Source organism: Sceloporus undulatus, chromosome 3 (genome assembly GCF_019175285.1).
Source record: "Sceloporus undulatus isolate JIND9_A2432 ecotype Alabama chromosome 3, SceUnd_v1.1, whole genome shotgun sequence".
Classification (NCBI taxonomy): Eukaryota; Metazoa; Chordata; class Lepidosauria; order Squamata; family Phrynosomatidae; genus Sceloporus; species Sceloporus undulatus.
Genome location: NC_056524.1, coordinates 235,047,834 through 235,068,633, shown reverse-complemented (window position 1 = coordinate 235,068,633; position 20,800 = coordinate 235,047,834). Strand labels below are relative to the sequence as shown.

Sequence of the window (20,800 nt, the reverse complement as noted above, 5' to 3'; positions counted from 1 at the left end):
CTTTGCAATAACTGAGCAAGGCAGTTGAAAACAACAGCTATTGGAGGCTGCCATAAGTCTAAGTTTGCTTGATGGCAAATATTAATAATAATAATAATAATAATAATAATAATAATAATAATAATATTTTTATTTATATCCCGTCTCTCTACAAAATGCAATTGGGGCGGCTTAGAAGATTAAAATATACAGTCCAAATCCCTCAACCCACCCACCCCCTTAAAATACAATTAAACATGTAGAATTTAAAACATAAAACATTCTTAAAAACAATATAATAACTGTGGTTGAAGTCAGAGGTCAGCAATTAGGTTTCCTTTTGATAGCCAGAGAATTATTCAGGAAAGGCCTGCCGGAAACAGCAGACTGATGATGAGCTGCTTGTTAAGCTGTGGTGTGCCACAGTCAAAGCATTTAAACATTAAAGGGGTGGGATTTCGCCAACCCTAGAACCACATTTTGCTAGCATCTGCTGTAGGCAGTATAAGACACAGAAATAGTTTTTTGTTTATTTGTTTAAAGAAATCAAAACCAGAAGGGAAGAGATATCCATTTTTGACTTAAATTTCATTCTGAAGGATGGGTGTCACCTCCTATTACAAAAAAAGTGGAAGATAAGACTTGACAAACATCTCAAATGGGGGGGGGGGGGGGGGAGGAAAAAGAAGATTCAGCTTACACAACTTGAGAGAATGAGTCTTATTTGCCTTACAGTTACATTTAGATTTTTCCCTCAGGGGCTTGCTCTTTCATTCTATATTTTTGAAAACTCTTTTGTTCCTTTATCAATAACAAACCAAAAATACACAGTTAAATTTTACCTCAATATGTGTAATGACAGTGAAAGCTTCACCTGCTGGAATTTTTCTTAATATTAAAATTATGTATTTTTAATGCAGGTTCAGAGAAGGGCAACAAAAATCATAAGAGGTACAAAGAACAAGAGGAAAGCTTGAAGGGAGATGGGCATGTTCAGCTTGCTGAAGACAAGACTGAGGAGTGGCATGCCAGCACTCTTTAAATACTTCTAGGGTTGACACAGAGACGTGGGCCGGCCCGCTCTCTTCTAGGTCTGTGTTAGAACCAGGTATCATGGTCTGAAGTTACAGGATAATCCATTTTGATTGAACATTAGTGGTTTGGCAATTGAACCAATTCTCTAAAGAGGTGATGGGGCTTCTTTTTCTGGATGTCTTCAAAAAGAGGATGGACAGATACTTGCTGGGGATGTTTCCCCTGGACATCCTGCACTGAGCAAGGAGTTGGACTCAATGGCCCATTAGACCTCTTCCAATTCTATCATTCTATCTGGAGAGAAATATAATCATCATGATTACTGGCCACTGATAACCATATCATCCATGAATAACAACAACAACAAAGATATATTTAATTTATATCCTGCCTTTCTCCTAATATAGGATCCAAAGAGACTTCTAAAGATTTTAAAAACATAGTACATAAATAAAAATATTATTCACAAAAGGCTTTAAAGCACAAGAGTAAAACCATATAATATGTAACTAAAATATATTATAAAAAGATTTTAAATAAAAGATAAAAGTTTACCTACTCTTATTTTAAACCCACCTAAGTCAGTGATAGCCAATATTTCTTGTAGTAATGAATTCTTTATTTTAAATATATGTTGTGCAGAAATTGTACTGTCCTGAATCTGTCACCATTCAGGTTTACTGTGTGATCACAAGTTCTAGAGTTAAGAGACAGAAAAATGCTTTCTTATCCACTTTCTGTACACCTTGTAGAAATTCTTGTTATGTTTCAGTTATAGGAGCCCTGCTAGGAAAAAGTGGCATTTCCACCTTTCCACCTTTAAACCTTTCAAACTGATAATGCCATTCTAGAATATTCATCATGAAAATATGTTCAGAGTTGACTATCCAGCATCAAAATTAAACAATGTTATTATTTATACAGATTTTGCGTCTACTTCAATTCTCTCAAGTTCCCCTCGTGGGAAGGAAGAGGGGAACACAGTCACTGCCAACTACAACCAGCACCCTGTTCCCCAGGCCATCTTCCTGACTTCATTCTTTAACCCACACTGAAAGGCTGCCCCCATTCTCACATCATGTGGCAGCCAGTCTAGGCCAGCCTGGGGATGTTTGGAAGCTGCTCTGAAAAGCAAAGGAATTTCTGAAGAACTGAAAGAGCTACTCACCCAGACCATGGAGTTATACATGATGATAATGATGCTCTTCCTCCTCTGGGAAGTTGTGACCAAAGTGGCATGATTGCTTCTGAATCTCTGTTTCCAGCTGTTGTCAAAGGTTTAGCACTGTACTCATGGCTTCTCGCTAAATTTCTCTCTTGCCTGCTCTTCCTCCCACTAACTGGAAATGCTGCATTCTTTTCCTATCCACAGCTTACTTTCATTCACTTAGGCTGAAGTCTTGCTCTTTCTCGGAAAGGGTGGGGCCCGGGTGTCTAAAAATCTTTAGTATTTTATAATACAGAATTTTGTATATTTTTGTTATTTTCTTTGAAACTGATCAATTTGAAATCAATCAAATTTACAGTTGATAAATAATGACAGGACTGAGAAAGACAAAACATCTGCAGTATCGTTGGGTCCCAAGACCTCTTCTGGAGCACTAGGCCCTAGTAATTTGTACCAGCTTCCCTGTGTCATCCACCCAACTATTTGATCAGTCATAGCTTCCAGAGAACTAGTGCTTAGAATTCCATGTAAGTAAGAAGAATCAGTTGGGTCTATTTTCAGTCTGCTTTTTCCATTTCCTGGAAGATTTTTCCCCCAAGGTAAAAGAGAACAAAACAGACTACATTACAAATGATATGCCCCTGAGTACGTTTCAGATACCTATTGTGAGTCCTTGAGGGGACAGATTGCTGCTTTGAATAAAGAGTGAGGTTCATCCATGCATAATAATTATCATTTTATTTTCTGAATAACACAGTAATTTCCCCTAACAGACCTGAAATATAAGCCATCACTCTGACCTGGATTAAACTGTCATTTGATCATGTTTATTAGGTCTGTACCTTGTCATACAGAAACACTGAGCACACTTTCAGGGTCTAAAACTTTTAATCAGGGCCAAAGTCTGCAGTTGATGACTTTGCTGGGAGGTATACATACTTTTGTATATTTTAATGTAATTTTATACTGTTTTAAATTTTATTGTAATTTTTTAAAATGTTTTTGTCTGTGAGCTGCCTTGGGTCCTTTCTGGGAGAAAAGTGGCATACAAATGAAATAAACAAAATAATAAAATTAATGCCAATGCTTTTTACTCTTCTAACTGTGCATCCTGCTTGTTATTTCCTATTCTATTGCCTGTTATTTTCTTTGGTTCTTAAAGCTTCTGTGGCAAACATTGTAAACAATTTAAATCAAGAGTAAGTTTATCAACCTGAGACTGTGATAGTAAAGGGTAACCATCCTTAGATTTAAAGATATATATTTGGACAATTAAGGTTGTACTTCTATGGATGCTAATTAACACTGTGGAACTTATTTCAAAGCAAAAGTGCATCTGATTGTAGTGTTGAAGAATTAAGCAATCTAGAAAGTTTATAAAAGTGTTATTTCGATATACTTTTTTAAACAGAATACAGAAGGATTAGAAGCCGTGTTAAAACAACTTAAATGAATGTTGACCTCCAGTAGTAGAATGCCATCAGTTAAATATCAGATGTCAGCATGCCATTTGATTGTTTTCATATTATTATTATTATTATTATTATTATTATTATTATTATTAACCTTTATTTATTTAATTAGAAACAAAGAAACAATCTACACTGAATATGATAAACAAAACAATTATAAAACTAAAAAATATAGCAAGTAGTTCTAGTATGTCTAATCAGTTACTTTTACTGACCTATTAAGAGGGGGAAACTAACTTAACAGGCTGTTTGGCACTCCATGAGCCACTTTAGTTTGTTCTGCAAAATTTTAACATTAAGAGTCAATTAACAAAAGATTAGGTAAAATACTCATTACCAGAATTCAGTTTGGACACTCAGTGCTCTGTAAATGGTGGTTAAAAACTAAGGGGTCATCTGCACAGGCCAAACAAGATGAAATCTAGTGGAAAGCAAAATGAAGCTGTGTTCCAGGGCTAAAAACTGGAGCAAAAAGAAGCTCTGATACTCCAACTTAAGACAAAAAATGTGCATTATCTCACTGCCATATAAACAGCATGGTGCCAGTACAGGACTGCAGCAAAGCAAAAATGCAAAAGTATGTCAAACAGGGCAGGTCGCAATAATGCAATGGATGTAATTACAGCATACACAAACTAGACAGCCCAACAGGGGAGCATGGGGTGAAGGGGGCATGTATGGGGCCCTCCATGATTGTGCTTTGCCAATGTATCACTGCGCATACCAATGCACCAATGCACTGTACAGGTGGTGCATCACAAGTGTGACTGTGAGGCCAATCATACAGGTGAACGTTCAATGGAAAGGCATCTGGGCCGGAAGAGGGAGATAACTGGTGGTCAAAGATGTTAGTGTGATGGTACACATGCATTGTGGGGAGGCTACAAAAACAAACAAATGCAGTGCAGCTGGGGGTTATGTGGTGTGGACAGCCCATAGGTGTTTGGCCTACTTTGGGAGTGGGCCAGGCGGACAGTGGGGATTCGATCCACTTTCAGAAAACCCAGGATTGAGCTGCTTTTTCCTGCCTGTCTGCTCTGTCCCTGTGTCATTTAAAAATACATCCTATTTTGGCAACCTGAAGGAATTTTCATTCATCTTATTAGAAGTCAAATATCTATCATGTGCTTGTGAAGCAGGTATGGGATACTATGGCTCTCTCAGTTTTGTTGGATTACAGCTCCATCAGCTTTAGCCAGGGCAACTAAGGTATGCAGTCTAAAACATCTGGAGACCAGCTGTAAAGCATCATGCCAGAGCAGAACATATTTAAATACCCATATCCCATCTTTTAACCTTAATGACTCTGGCAAAAAGGTAAACAGATACAGTATCATAATCTGGCAAGAAGATAAACAGGTAAAACAAACCTCAGAAATTACAAGCAGATGTAAAATAAACAATACCCAGCAGGACTATAAATGAATGATGCTCTTCAGTAAAAGTCATGGCAAACAAACAAACAAACAAACAAACAAACCTGTTTCAGCTTATCTAAATATTACAGAAACAAACAGTGCCCACAGAACCTCTCTATTGAGTGTATGAACATCATAAATCCAGGTTTGAAAGAATCAGTGACCAGAGGGAGGGCAAAAGTAACATAGTATCAGTAAGAAAGATAGAATCAAAAGTAACATAATCAGCAATGAAGTTAATGCACTGGTGCAACGAGTTTCATTTTTATAAAACTTATTTTTATTTCAGAGGAAGGAGCTGGCAAAAGCACCTCTGAGTATTGCCTAAGAAAACCCTATGAAATTCATGTGTTCATCATAAATATACAGATGACTTGAAGACAATTCATCAGATGAGAAAATGCATCTTAAGAGCTTTTTTAACAGTTTTACACCAGTGTCTTATGAATTCTCAGGGACATTTCCCCAGAAAAGCAAACAGTAATTCAGTAAGTTACTCTCAAATCATTGTAACAATTATGATGGATTTTAAGGTTCTGTAAAATGTAAGAGGAATGAAAGTGGGACATAGCCTCCAATGAAGGCCTTAATCATCTTGAAGTAAACCAATTTCTATGGGGAGGGGAGAGAGGAATGATTTGATACTGCCACTTGACAACAATATGACTTTATATTTTGCTGTTGCACCAAAACATTCAGTCAAACTAATTCCACAGACATTTCCATTGTCTGGAAAGCCTCAGTTTCTTTTAGGAGATGAGTTGATTGAACAAATGTACCCTGTATACAGTTATGTGAGTATATATAGGCTAATGTTGTGACTTTTAACGAACCAACATACACTTTCTCATCCCACATATTTCCAAAGTAGTTTACAACTGTTCTCTAAGAATTCAACCAAACTCCCATAATGTAAAACAAGAATACATATGCTAATTGAAATACATGATTTCTGCAGGGCAAGACTATATCTTTATCAAAAATCTGAAACATCCACCAGAAAGTGTGGAAAATGAACTGCAGAAGGTGATCCTCAGAGTGCTATGACACTTTGCAAAGCAGAACTACTTGGCCTTAACATATATTTACTTCTAGTATATTGCCGACATCTCAAAGAGTGTCCAAATCTTTTAATAAAGGATCTGTTGCTGGCTGCCTTTGGCACAGAAATCCAAACTTTTGTGTAAAACTTTATTCAGAAACCAAAGCAGTTCACAGTATGGCAATGTTGTTAGGACTAAAGTAATTTCAGATACACAGTATATTAAAAACACAAAGCATTCCAAACCTTTTTGCATGTAGAAACCTCATTCATTTGCAAATGAAAACATCCCTCTTCCCAGGACAGCTCTGTTGTTTCTTTTTGTACCAGGCATTCCCAGGAAACTGACCTTACCAGATCCCAGTGCCTGTTACCTCCCTTTGACATCTGTGCATTAACCAACTCCAGCATAGATAGCAATAACAATAGCAAGTACATTTCTATATCACTTATCAGTGAACTAGCACTCTGTTAAGTGGTTTACAATGTGTAAGCCAATTGCCCCCAACAAGCTGGGTACTCATTTTGCTGACCTATGAAATGATGGAAGGCTGAGTGGACCCTGGAGCCCTGCATGGGATTGAACTCACAACCCTGTGGCTGCAGAACTAGCATTTAACCACTGTGCCACTGGGGCTCCTTAAACATTCTTTCCATTCAAAATTACCAAAGGTATGACACATTCCATCACCCGTAATACAAAACAAAGCAGATACAGCATAAGTGACTAACAAGCGTGGCAGGAATTCTGAGGTTCACTGACTTGGTGGCAATATGTATAGGGATTCTTGAATTAATATGCTGATTCATGTATATATATTAGGAGTAATTCAGATACAGTCCTTCTGTGCAATGCTCACTCTGAATGTTACCTTCCCACAAAAGACGTTAGCCCCCTATGTCACATATAAAAATATAAAAATGGGTATATCACAATCAACACCTTCACAACTTGTGAGATTCACTGGGTCCAGTCAGAAGTGTTGGATATATCTTAACTGTCATACTGAGCTTGTCAGATCCCCTGGTCTGGCCTCAGACAAAGGCACTTCTTTAGAATACAGAAAGTATCATTGCACAGTTAAATCAGGACTCTTTGAGAATGAGAAACAGACTTATTTTCCTTTATTTGACATGATTCAATTAAGGTGATATTAAGAACAAAAAGTCCCAGAATTATTTGTACATATGTGGAAAGCAGAGATTCCTAGTGGACAGAGCTTTAATATTACTCTAGTTCTTCTCAATGGAGGAAGTTCATAAGCTGGAGTTGGTTCCAAGATCCCCTGTGGATAACAAAATCCATAGATGCTCAAGTCTCATTAAATATAATGACATAGCAAAATGGTGTCTCTTTAAAAAAAGGAAAATCACAGTTTGATATTTGAAATTTATACTATTTTTTGAACATTTTCAAACCGTGGATGCTTGCATCCGTGCGTAAAAACATCCATGTATAAGAAGGGCTGACTGTATATTCAATAGAGAAGCAACTCAAGTCTCTCCACATTAGAGATGTGTGAGAATTTTGTTCAGGTTGTTTCCTGATAACAATAAACCAAATATCATAACAGTCTTTATAAACAGAATAGAAAGAAGCTGAGATTAAAAACTTTTTGTGTCAGAGTGCAAAATGTCCAATTTATCCATCTGGACAGAGACTTATGAGTGCTTAGGTCCTCAAAGTTTAAGTACATTCAGCTTTGGAGGTAATGATTCAAGTTTCTGGTGCTGAATCAGGGTTGCTACCTCTATTTTTCCTTTTTTAAAGCACCCTCTTTATCTTTGACAGTTATACAGCCATGAAATATACAATGGTCCATGCTGGAGAAAGCTTCATTTACTGAATTCAGCCAGTGCAGATGGATGACATTTTTCGTCTGTATCATACTTTTCAAAAACAAGAACTAAAATGCACACATTTCAACATAGATAGGGAAGAAAGAACTTGAGATTAAAACATCCAAATATAGGAGAAAGTGAAGCTGATACATTCACATATCCAGGCTGCACAAACAAAAAAGGAAATTATTTTGATGCAGTAAATTTTAAGAAATAGGAAACATTATTCATGGTAGGGGGAAAGGAGAAAAAAGTACCAAGTCTTTTTTAAAAATCCCTAAATAAACGCCAGAGAATTGAAGTCTGCTAATACTAAACATTTTAAAGTAAGTGCTTGCTGATAATTTGTTTGAATGATTCTTTGTAATTTAAAAATATTCCTACTACATAATAAGAAATATACCAGTTTTGATACAATTAATGACAAAAGGGAAAAAGTATAAAATATATTATAGAAACAAGCCATTTACCAAATCAGCACAGTGAATACATTTAGATCTGTGCCAGTTAAGATAAAGTAAAAAACATACAAATTTGGTCAAATACAACAGTTTACTAAAATGCAAGTCTGCTTAAATTAGCTGTTCACTGGCTGGAAGATTCACTAGTATCCACAAAGAAAATGAACACAAAGGAGCTAACTACATAACAGACTGTGACTCATGAACCTTGGCTCATTCATTTGGCTAGTTTTCAATTAGTATATACACAGAAACAGCAGTAATTTATTGAATATATTGGAGACTCATGCAGAGCAATCCTTCACATGACTTATGCTGGAGTGGAAGTAAGAGATGCTACTGCTCTGTGTTTCTTATCACCAGCTTCCTCCTTTTGAGTTCATATTCATGACAAAGGATCAGCGAGAGTCATCTGAACTTTAATTGGGATGGGGTTATATACTGGTAATGCTATTTCATGACTGGGTGACAAGTTTCATCATGTCTATACCCTACTATAATTATATTGGGGCACCAAGTCTAGAGTTCATTGTGCTACTGAAAGGGGCAAGTATTATACTGAAAAGATACCAGTCATGTTGCAAGTCTTCTCCTTACCTGTGCTACTCACATCCTGCACATGACTTGGCCCTGTTCCAGCCATTCTGGTGACAGATCTTGGCAACTGGAACAGATCCACCAGTAAAGTGTTTGACTAGTGTATCTGATGTGTTTCAATGGCATATAAATCATGGCAACAGGGGATTTGTTATTCCACTAGCATTCCCAGAGTTCCGGCAAATCAAACAGTTCTTCTACTGACAGCCTTCAAATATACTATAGTGACTTCAGGCTTGTGTTTTTTAAGGTATTGTTTAAAAAGGGGTGACCAAAGAAATTACATTACTAATAACAGAAAAGCATTAGCAAGTAAATTAGGATTTCACCTATCCTTCTCTTAGTTGAATAAATCACACTGAACTATTTGTGAAGCATAGCAAAACAAAATACATTAGCCAAGTAGCACCAAACTCTAAACTGCCTTCTAATTATACACCAACAAAAAGAATTAATGTCTGCTAACTGAAGTATCTCATCATTGCTAGAAAAAAAGAGAAGAAATCAGTCAGAATTGCTCCAGCTGAAGTACAGCCTGTGATCCCAGGTTTTTCGTGATAGGATTTTTTTTCAGAGGATGTTTGCCATTCCCTTCATCTAAGGTTAAGAGAGCCTGAATTTCCCAAGATTACTCAATGGCCCGTTACAGACAGGTCTTAAAGTGCGCGCTCTGCATGTGCTAGGGTTAGAAAGGGGCGTCCTTTCTGGACGCCCCCAACCCTAGCACACGCAGAGCACGCACAAAATGGCGGCAGCAGTTCCACATGGCCGCCGCCATTACGACGTCATGACAGCGCCACCTCTATACGGGGTGGTGCGGATGTGACGTCGTCACGCCGCGCCAGGGTGAATAGTGTGCCCCTTCCCCAGCCACAAAAGGAGCTCCGAAACAGAGCTCCTTTTCCGTTTGTGTCGCTGGGCACAGCCTTCAGAGAACTGCACCCAGTGACGCAGAGGAGAAAGGGGCCAAGCGGCCCCTTTCTCCTCCTCCCCGCCGCCATGGGGTGTCCTTGGGGCTTGAGGCCCCAAGGACACCCCTTTCCAGGCTGCGGGGAAGGGGCCTTTTGCCGCTTCCCCACAGCCTGGAAAGCAGCGGATCGGGGCCTCAGCGGCTGCCGCTCTAGCTGCTGAGGCCCCGATCCAGCGGGGAAAGGGGCGGGTGCAGGCGTCGCTTTTCGGCGGTCTGTAACCCGCCATAGGTTTCAATGGTTGAGTGGCAATTTGAACACTGGTATCTGCAAGTCCTACACTATCACTTAAAATACTATACCACACTGAACAAAGTACATATAAATGAACAAACATTTATACTCCATTTGCTGCCATCTCCTTCCTCTACTATCTTTGTGTTGAACTTTGGTGCAGTTCAATCCTGGATTCTGTCCAATTTAACATCCAAAGAGATGTAACAGCTAACATGGCAAATGGCAAAATGAGAAATGGGAAAAAACAAATCACCAGGAACAGATGATATTCCAATTGAACTGCTACAATCCACACTGAAAGAATCAACTTTAGTGCTAACCAAAATATATCAACATATGTGGAAAACAAAACAGTGGCCAACAGATTGGAAATGATCAATATACATCCCTACCCACAAAACAGGAGACACAAAAGACTGTAGGAACTAAAGTACTGTAGCACTAATCTCCCATGCAAACAAAATTATGCTCAAAATTCTGCAACCATAATGGACAGAGAAATCCCAGAGGAGGACCTGACCAAATAAAAGCTCAAAACAAAAACAAAACAAAAAGCCTTCACAGCCCTGCTCAAAATGGAGGTCCTTTTGGAATCCCTCCTGTATAACCAGGCCATGAAACCCACTGGGTGACCTTGGGCAAGTCACACAGTCTCAGCCTCAAATACAGGATGCCCTTGGCTTACGCGGGGGATCCGTTCTGGACCCTCCCATAAGCCAAATACCACACACATGCTCAAGCCCCATCCAAGTGAATGGGGCTTGTGCATGCAGCGGTGCCCCATTCATCTGAATGGCACGCGGCGCCCTTTGCGCTCCGCGTGCTCCCGCATGGCTTTGCACATAGGTTCAAAGCCGCATATAATGCGGGCGCACTGTAATGGCAATGGCAAAAATCCCCTCTGGACAAATCTTGCCAAGAAAACCCAGGATAAGTTTCCTTTAAGGTGGTAACAAGTTGGAAACAACTTGGAGGCACACAACAAATGTAATAAAGCACAGATGGCACATGACAATAATAAGAACAACAAATATGTAATATAGAGAGCCAGCATGGTGTAGTGGTTTGAGTTTGAGAGGTTGATTCTCAGCTCAGCAATGAAACCCACTGGGTGACCTTGGTAAGTAACAAAGTCAAATGATGGCAATGGCAAAAATGGCTGGTTCTCTGAATTCATACCCAGGCTGCAAGCCTCCCCTCGGACAGTGGTGGTAGCACCAGCGTCTGAGGCCAGTAAGGCTCCTGAAGGATCCTGGAAGCCGAGGGCAGTCAGAGTCAAAAGAATGACTGGTGGGAGAAAGGAAACAGCCTTTCCCATCTACTGGTTTTTAAAACTCACCATCATGCCCCCTTTCTGCCAGTACTACATCTTGCCAAGAAAACCCCAAGATAGGTTTGCCTTAAAGTCACCATAAGTTGGAAACCACTTGGAGGCACACAACAACAACAAACATAATAAAGCACAGAAGGCACAGTACAATAACAAGTACAACAAATACAGTCGGCCCTCCACATCTGTGGATGGTGGCAGAGGAGGAGGAAGGAGGAGGAGGTGGGAAGAGGAGGAAGAGGAGGAGGAAGGAAAAGGAAGAGAAGGAGGAAGGAAGATGAGGGAGTGGTGGCAGCATGGCTGCGAGGATAGAGGAGGAGGAGGGAGGAAATAAGAGGAAGAGGAGGCAGCAGCGGCAGCAGCGAAGAGGAGGAGGAGGAAGAATGAGGACGAGGGAGCAGCAGCAGCAAGCAAGAGAAGGAGGAGGAGGAGGCAGCAATGGTGGCAGTGAGGAGGAGAAGGATGAGGAGGAGGATGTAGCAGTGACAGCAGCAAGCAGGAGGAAGAGGAAGAGGAGGAGGCAGCAGTGGTGGCAGCGAGGAGGAGAAGGGAGAGGAGGAGGAAGAAAAGGAAGATACCATCACATTGACTGGCCTCCCCTTTGATTGGACATACAGTCGCACCTGCAATCCTCCACCGGTACAGGGCATGGAAGCATCAGTGGCAAAGCACAATCATGGCCCCCCAGATATGCTCTTCACCCCCTTTCACCTCATGCCCCCTCTTGGACTGTCTGTTTTGTGTATGTTGTACTTATATCTTTTGGAGGTGTCACACTTTCACATTTTTGCATTGCCGCACAGCTCTGTCCTTTTTAAATGTGCATTTGCACCAGTGCATTTATATGCAGCTTTAGGGTTAGGATTAGATGGATTGCTTTTTCAAAACCATTCTTGTGTTGAGGCGTTTATATGTGGGGTCAAAGGTGTGCATTGTCCACGCTAGGTCGGAATACCTGGGTTCTTTTTACTGCAGTTTTTAGCCCCGTAGCGTGGTTTCAATTTGATTTCCGCCTGCTTTGGAGACGTGCATCATCTAAACACCCTGCCTTCAAAGTGGTTTGAAACTGCTTTATTTGGCCTGTGGGTTTCACCCCTGTGGAATACTGATTGGCAACCAAATTTAGGTAGCATACCGAGTTGGAAAAACAACAACACCTCTTCACTCCTTCTTCCTTACTCATTTTCCAGTGCCAACACATTCACAGGTACCTGGAGTTAAAAGCTACACTAAACTGTATCCTGATCCAACACTAAATATAAAAATAACTTCAGTGCCACTCAGGTCTGACACTTTGAGAGAAATTGAGACTGGGTTAACCTTATTACGCTTGTGAGATTTTACCTCAGAGGCATGCAACTTCCCTTGCAAGGGAAAGGTTGTGAGCCAAACATAGCCAAACAGAATCACAGAAATTAAAATTTAAAATGTATGTGCATGTGAACAAACCAGAAAGCATTGATTTGTGATTAGTCAGATAAATCTTGTGCTGTTTCTGTGCTCCTAATGAACCATTTGGCAAATTCCTCTAGTACTGATGAAGCATTTATAATACTGAACAGCACCTACTAGTTTATGTAAACTAGCAGAAAATTCAGAACTGCTTTGCTAAAGGACAAAAGCAATAGGTGTGGTAAAACCACAGGTTGGGATAGGCTGGTTTGGCACACAATCTGAAGATGTTAGAAGAATTTATATTAAGCATCTAGAATTTTCAGGTTGCCCTGGGGTGGAGGTTGGCTAAAGCAGGTACTGACTTTCCTTGTCAAAAGCTGAGAATTAAAATTAAAATATAAATCATCAGAAGAAGCTGCTGCAGTTTTCCAAGTCACTGATTTTAAAAAATGCACTTGTAATTCCTGAGTCTAAAATTGTAGCAGATTTCCCCTACAATAGACTGATTGTCACAATTTTAATATACATACATTAAATCCTATACAAGTATCACTTGCACAGTTTACTTATAGATCTTCCTATCCTGCTCAGGTATATCCTCTATCCAGATTCGGGCACATATGTCTGGCTATCAAGAATGACTGGCAGTGTTGGTTTTGTTACAAAGGTCACCTGGATAAGCCATGCTGCATACAAATTCTAGTTCAATGTTGGCAACTGAGCACAACTTCAAGCAGCTAGGATCCACACTTATGTCACACTTTGACACAAACACATGTGCCAATCCAGCATGAAATACATGTTCAGTGGGCCCTTGGTATCTGCTGGGATTTGTTTCCAGGACCCCCCATGAATACCAAAATCCATGGGTGCTCAAGTCCCATTATATACCAAAGCATACCAAGGTTTGCTCTTTGGATTTTTTTTTTTTTAAAAAAACACGTTTTCATGCCGGGGATGGTTGAATCCATGAATGCAGAATCCATGGACTGTATATCTCCTTTTGGGGACATTTAAGATAGTATGGTTTTGAAAAGGTTCAAAATCACTTTTCTAGAAATCTACAAGAGTGCAAGCCACTCTTAATGGCCTTATAGATTAACTGTATAGCAAAATGGTTTGTATACATGTTTGCATTTATGACAAGGGTAGGAATTGTGCAGATCTTCAGATGCTGTTGGATAACAACTTACAGCACCCCAGGACAGAACAGTCAAGGCTGAGAGGAATGCTGGGATATGCAGTCCACCACCATCCTGAGGACTGCACAATTCCCATGTTGATTTAGAAGAAGGTTAGTGAAACAAAATTCACTAGAGAGACAGAAAAGCTACATCTACAGAAGTATGCTATAGGATATCTTTTACGATATCTAGTGGCCAATCTTGAGCACACTAATTGAGAAATGGGACCTACTAGACTCAGTAGGAGTGAGACTCAGACTCCGCAAACTTACAGGCGACACAAGCTAAGAGGATGAACTGCTGTTAAAACTTAACAGTTCTGCTAACCATAAACAAAATTCTCATAGCATCATGGCCCACAAACATGCCAGATTCTTAATGGAACCAAATGTTCTTCTGTGCACATTTTACAACAGAATAAACATTGTGTGCAGAATTTTAAGTAAGGCATTTCAATATGCAAAGATATTAGGAAAAATAGTCTGATATTAACTCATATCCTTGTGTAGAAATGCAATTTTTTTGGCAAAAATTTGGGTTATAATAATAATAGTATTTATTTATATCCTGCCTCTCGCTGTATTGGATCGCGGTGGGTAACAGTATAGAAAAGAAAGAGCAATAAAATCAAGAACACAGAACAATAGATAAAAATACAATGAACTCCTGATGGTATTTTACACTTATGTAAAGGACATAGGTTTGCTTGATATGTACAAAATTTGCTTGATATGTAGCACTCAGCAACATAGCCTGATATTTCTTAGGAAATTATGTGTGTGGACTTTAATTGAATCCACAGGGGGAAGGGAGATGTCTCCAAGTGCTCGGTGGATGGTTATTTTTTATTTTTTTATTTTGTCTTGGAAAAAGCCCATAGCTACCATATATATTCATGTCTAAGTCGACCTCATGTATAAGTTGAGGGCAGTTTTGGGGGCTAAAATCATGGATTTTGATATGACCCATGGATAGGTCGAGGGTCAAACACTGGGGCATGTTACAAAACATCTAAAGGGGGAAACAAAGCACCTCTACTTCTCCCTCTCTGGACCTCTCCCAAGGGTCACAGTCTCAGCATGGAAAATGAAGAAACAAACCTTGGCACATACACACTCTCTCTTCCCTCCATCCCCAGGATTCCCAATGCTTATGGCTTGCAAAATAGGGTACAGAACTCTCTCTCTCTCCCCTACACCCCAAGATTCCCAAGGCTCATGGCTTGCAAAACATAGACCCCCCCCCTCTTCCCTTCACCCCCAGGATTTCCAAGACTCATGACTTGCAAAACAGGGTACAAGCCTCAGCATACTCTCTCTCTCTCTTTCTCTCTTTCCCTTGCCTCACCAGCTGTTTGTTAGCTCTGGCTGCAAGAGAAGGCTGAGGGGATAACACACACACACAGAGCAGAGTGTGCACAGAGACTCAAATTCATTCTACACTAAAACTGACTTGCAACTATTGATGAAAGTAACTTTGCTGTACGTTAACAAATCCTACAATGAAAGTTAAAAGAAAAGAAAGAAAAACTGGCCTGTAGAATTGAAATGGCCAAAAATGTGTCTTAAAATAGAGATATTTGCTACAGTTTGGGCTCCTTTTATTGCTCTACTAACTGAGCAAGATCTGTGGGGTGGTCCACTGTCACATCAGCGATCATTCTGGGCCTTATCATTTTAGGTTTGTTATGTTATTAAAGTTATTTTGTGTACTCATTATGTATACAGCTGATTTGAGAATTAATATTAGTATTACGTGGCTGACTGTGTTGCAGTTTGTCATCTTGTCTTTTTGTTGTTTTGGTTTTTTTAAAAGAAATAATAATGATTAGTTTTTTTAAAAAACCAAACTGGTTTATATTTGGATGCAAAATGGCATCAGAGTAACTGATGATTGAAAACAATACAAGTAAAAATATAGTAATGCCATAGTATAGATGAAGTTGATACTGATACAGTACTGATAACTCTTCTAACTCAATGGTGGGAGTCATGTAGCTTTCCAGCTGTTGGACTGTAACTCTCAGCAGCCCCAGACAGTGCTGCCAATAATGAAAAATGCTGGGAGTCTAACAGCATCAAGAAATCATATAACTTTTAATTCCCCTGTTTAAGTAAAAAGAGAGTGTAAGTGAGGCTTAAATCCAATTTCTAGACTCAACTAGGGTAGAGCCACAGACTCAGTGGGATTTATGTAAGTACTGATTTACTATTCAACAGTTGATTCAGTAGGTCTATTCTAGCAAATGGATTTAGGTCCTAGAAATTATTAGTGTTTACATTCAAATAGAGTATACAATCGGCCCTTCTTATACAAGGATTTTTTATACACGAATTCAAGCATACACAGTTTGAAAATGTTCAAAAAAAGTATAAATTTCAAATATAAAACCTTGATTTTCCATTTTTAATAAGGGACACCATTTTGCTATGTCATTATATTTAATAGGACTTGAGCATACATGGATTTTGTTATATACAGGGGATCTTGGAACCAAACCCCAGCATATAACAAGGTTCCACTGTACTATTAAGGGTCAAGACTGATCCAACCCATAAATCCTTCCCGATTATTTTGCAAACCATCCCTCCAAAATCATGGAAGTATTTGTGGCCAAGATAAAAGACTTCCAGTGTTGTATGATGAAGTCACTCTCACATGCCCATGCTTAGGAAGAGGAGCAAGACGTAAAGGATTTTGTACACCACTCAGTGAAATCTGAAAGAGATCAGTCAGGTACTGATATTGCTATTACTATTACCACTAGTATTACTACACACACATACTACAAAATACATGTATCACTATACTGGACACTTTGATTTTCCCCTTGCAATTTAGTTCAATTCAACTTTACTTTCAAACCCAAACTTTGGTTAATTGAAACATACTTCATAAACAGTGTTTTGAAGTTAAGTATGGTTTACTGAAACAAGTAAATCCATCACAGTTTGTGTGGATTTTGACACATTCCAGCCATTTCCTCATAGCCATAGGAGGGCTGATTCAAGACAAAAATCTCTCTCACAATTATTCATGTAACAACATGAAAGTTATTAGCATTATTTTTGAATGAGGCCATTCAGTGGGACAGTAATAATCACTACATAGTGATAAAAAACTTAATTATTTTAATTTATAAGGTCAGAGTCTGATACTGCAATGCTTAATAATCTTAGCTTAGGACATTTTTAAAATTTCATTTTTAAAATTGGGCATGTATATTTTAATGTTGTAAGCCTCTCTGATTGCGTTTTGTAGAGGTGGGGGATATAAATACATTTATTATTATTATTATTAATTATTATTATTATTATTATTATTATTTAGAGCAACAATTCATTAACCATTAGGATAAGATTCATGAACAATATGCAAGAGTAGTAGGTAGAATAATCCAGCTAATTGCAACAGAAGTCTTAGCTGTGAAATACATTAGTTATCTTTACACGTGAATGTTTCCAAAATAATATTTTCCTGGGAGAAAGTTTCTTACAGAAAGTTTCATCAACTTTTAAAGCTCAAATGTAATTAAGAAAGCATGACAAAATGTACACACATGAAGACCTTGAGGTGCCAAACAGACTAACGAATTTATAATGGTATAAACTTTAATAAAAGATCCATCTGAATGAAACATGTTCTGGTCCACAAAAGCTGCATAAAAGCAAATACAGTATATTAGTCTAAGATGCCACAAGACTTTGCTACTTCTGCTGCAATTGATTAACAAAACTACCTTCTGGAAATTTGTGCAAAAAAACAGCATATGTCATAAGTATATGCTTTAAACATTATAGTAAGTAACCATATATCAGGTCAAATCAAATGGGTGACAGATGTAATATTAATTACACATTCAAAGATTATCTGGTTACACTCCTATTATTACCGTTCTAACCATTCTAAACATGACTCCATTGCTTAAAAAGCTTAAATGTCATAAGGGGAGAGTCATTCTTCCTTGTTTCACCCACAATGATGCTGCTATCCAACTGTGCCATCTGGAATGGCCTCCTTGCATTAATTGCCTTGCAATCTAATTTTTTTCCAACTTCTTAGATTCAGCACAAGCTACCTATCCAGCAACACTCCCTACCCATTTTAGCATTTACAGCTCCCATGGTTCTGTCTGCCTTTCGTTATTGCTAGCTATCATATTCTTCACTATACTTCAGTACAATCTGATATGAATTTTCTTTTCAACTTGAAAATAAATTGAAAGATGTGCATGCATGAATCCATGAAGACAACATTTTTGAAATGAATATATATTTAAGTCCAGAAGTGTCTAGTGAAAAATAAAACCCACTGAGTCCCTTTCTGGTCTCAATCAGCACAGGAGTCGAGCCAGCTAAGGGCAGTACCTTATAAGTAGGCAAGCTGAGTCAAAAGGCCTGTTGCAACACTGAGCAATTTAAAGATGCCCAAGTCAACATAGACTTATTGATCTTGCAATACTGGAACAAGTTCAATTGATCAGTTCAATTAGCAGTCCCAGAGATCCTCTATGGAGGCATTTTGGTTATGACAGATGCTACCCACAACTGAGTGGTGACTGTCTTGTTTATGAAATGGTAGGTGAAAGTAATGCACTCTGTCATCTAGTAGCTGATGGTATTCTTGGAAACCTGAGAACCTTGAGCCACAAAACGGCATGATGAAGCAGCTGTTTGAATGCTTAATGGTATGGATTCTTCTGACACAAGTAATAAGCTCCCTTTCTACATCATTCTTATGCCACATTTCTTCTTAAGGATGAGAAAGACTGGGGCACTCTGTCCTGTATGATGGACTGTGAAGGTTGCTTTCGGAATAAATCCTGGTTAACTAGGAGAAACATCCTGTCCAGAAAAATGGCACAGAGCTCTCCCTAATTGACAGAGTACATATTTCTCCAGCAGATCAGGAGGTTCTATGAAGTGGCCTGCAGGTGAACAGAATGTAAGAAATGCAGAAGCTGGTCTCTGAAAGAAGTAGACAAGGTTTGAATCTGAGACAGCCAGAGCTTTGGATTCTGACAGAGGAGACAGTTGACACAGGTAGGATTTGGATTTCATAGAGACAGAACTGTTATCAGAAGGCAGAACCTACTCTTTTCTGGAGAGCCATGGTTGAGTACATTGTTCAAGAGTAAATTGATTAGCCTTTTTTTATTGTTTTAAAATTGTCTCTGTCTCTATCAAGCCTGATAAGGAGTCACGCCATGTATGAACCCACCACAGCAATACAGTCATATGTCCTCATTTAATGGCTCTGTGACGCAAATACCCAATTTAAGAAGGGATGTGGGGAGACTTGCAAGATGAGTAGCAGGATTTCAAGGATCGGAACTATGAGTCCAGCTGGGAAAAAGAGATGTCACAGATATTATCCAGATCAACCCTCCTCCATGGGAACAGATCATATTAACTGAAAAGGTACTTTGGCGAAGGCTCATAGCACCAGGTAAAGATCCCACACAGGAAATAGATACACCATGGGAAAGGAGATAAGGGTTATTCCCTGCAAGAAAACGTAAGACTGGATATGAAGAAACCACTGATCCTAGTAGACTATGGTGCCACATGGCATCTAGGGTGTTTGGAGCCAGCTCCTGTTCAAAAGACAAGCAGGAAACCTAGTATTTCTGATAGTAGTGTGAGGAGAAGAAAACTTGTTTCTTTTGCATCACCTCAGGAAGAACCCCTACAACATTTGACAGAATTTAACTTGTGAAAGATCTCATAAAGATTGAGATGGTATTGATTATACCTTCTGACATATGAAGTCTAGAAAGTGTAAGCGCTCAGCTTCCAAATATAAAGGTACAGACGTCTAGGTCTGGATGGGTCAGAGGATCCTGGGATAGGAGGTCAGGATTTGTTTAGATTTTCAATGGAGGAAAGACTTAAGTTCTCTGAGATCTGAAAACCAAGCTAAAGCAAGCAATGTGAAACTACTAATAAAACTTGGGATGTCAAGGCTCTCATCTTTCACAGACCTCTGCAGAGGGGGAAAAGTTAGAACATATATGGGAGGTCTGGAGGCCAGAGAGAGACTAGTGTCCCAACAGCATCTGCCCTGTGATTGTGGTACTTTAAGAGAAACAGGCACTTTCCTGTTCATGGCTTCAGTGAAAAGACAGTTCAAAATACATGACTTATCTCCACTTATCCACAAAATTTAAGGAGATCAACAGCTGAATGTCATATTTAGAGGCTTTTAAAAATGTATTACAACATGACTTGGAAGTTAATTTGGTATCCTCCCCATTGCTGTTGATAGTTCTTCCCTAAACAGAAAGTTGGACCAATCAAAACTGCAGTTTTGGTCAAATTAAAATCGAGAGTCCTAAATCTTGTCTATTGTGAAGTGTTGACTTCAGTGTATATTCATTTATTTTGGATATACTGTGTCTCTGATAAAAACGATAAACATTATAAAGATATGTTTTACTTCCATAAATTTTTATGACAACCACTGTAAGTTCTCCAGGTGGACTGTTGCCTGCTTGGGACTACTGTCCCAGGGACCCAGCTAATTATTGGTTGCATAGCCAGAGAACCACCTGGGGAAGGGGGTACAAGCTGGGTGTCTTACATAAACGTGTACAAAAAAATCTCTTTTAGTAACATGCATTACTAATTGCTTATGTTCAAATGAAAGGTTGAAGTGGGGTGGCTATCAAGG

The 20,800-nt window shown here is 39.0% G+C and overlaps 2 protein-coding genes across 5 annotated transcripts in view; one reads left to right on the top strand and one right to left on the bottom strand.

Annotated features, from left to right (window-relative positions):
- The window catches only part of SLC16A14 (solute carrier family 16 member 14), a 51,396-nt gene extending 49,226 nt beyond the window's left edge, over positions 1–2,170 (top strand). The window contains exons 7-8 of one of the 2 annotated variants that reach the window (XM_042457478.1): positions 900–1,070; positions 1,939–2,170. In XM_042457478.1, coding sequence (XP_042313412.1) covers positions 900–956 — 57 coding nt within the window. In that variant the 3' untranslated portion in view covers positions 957–1,070; positions 1,939–2,170. The remainder of the gene's footprint in view (positions 1–899; positions 1,071–1,938) is intronic. The other variant, XM_042457477.1, reaches the window with a different exon arrangement.
- Positions 1–20,800, bottom strand: part of FBXO36 (F-box protein 36) — a 52,474-nt gene that overhangs the window by 15,706 nt on the left and 15,968 nt on the right. Inside the window, exon 1 of one of the 3 annotated variants that reach the window (XM_042457482.1) lies at positions 2,183–2,450. The exons of the other annotated variants lie outside the window; for them this stretch is intronic. Coding sequence (XP_042313416.1) covers positions 2,183–2,203 — 21 coding nt within the window. The 5' untranslated portion in view covers positions 2,204–2,450. Of the gene's footprint in view, positions 1–2,182; positions 2,451–20,800 lie in introns of those variants that run through there. 3 annotated transcript variants of the gene reach the window in all.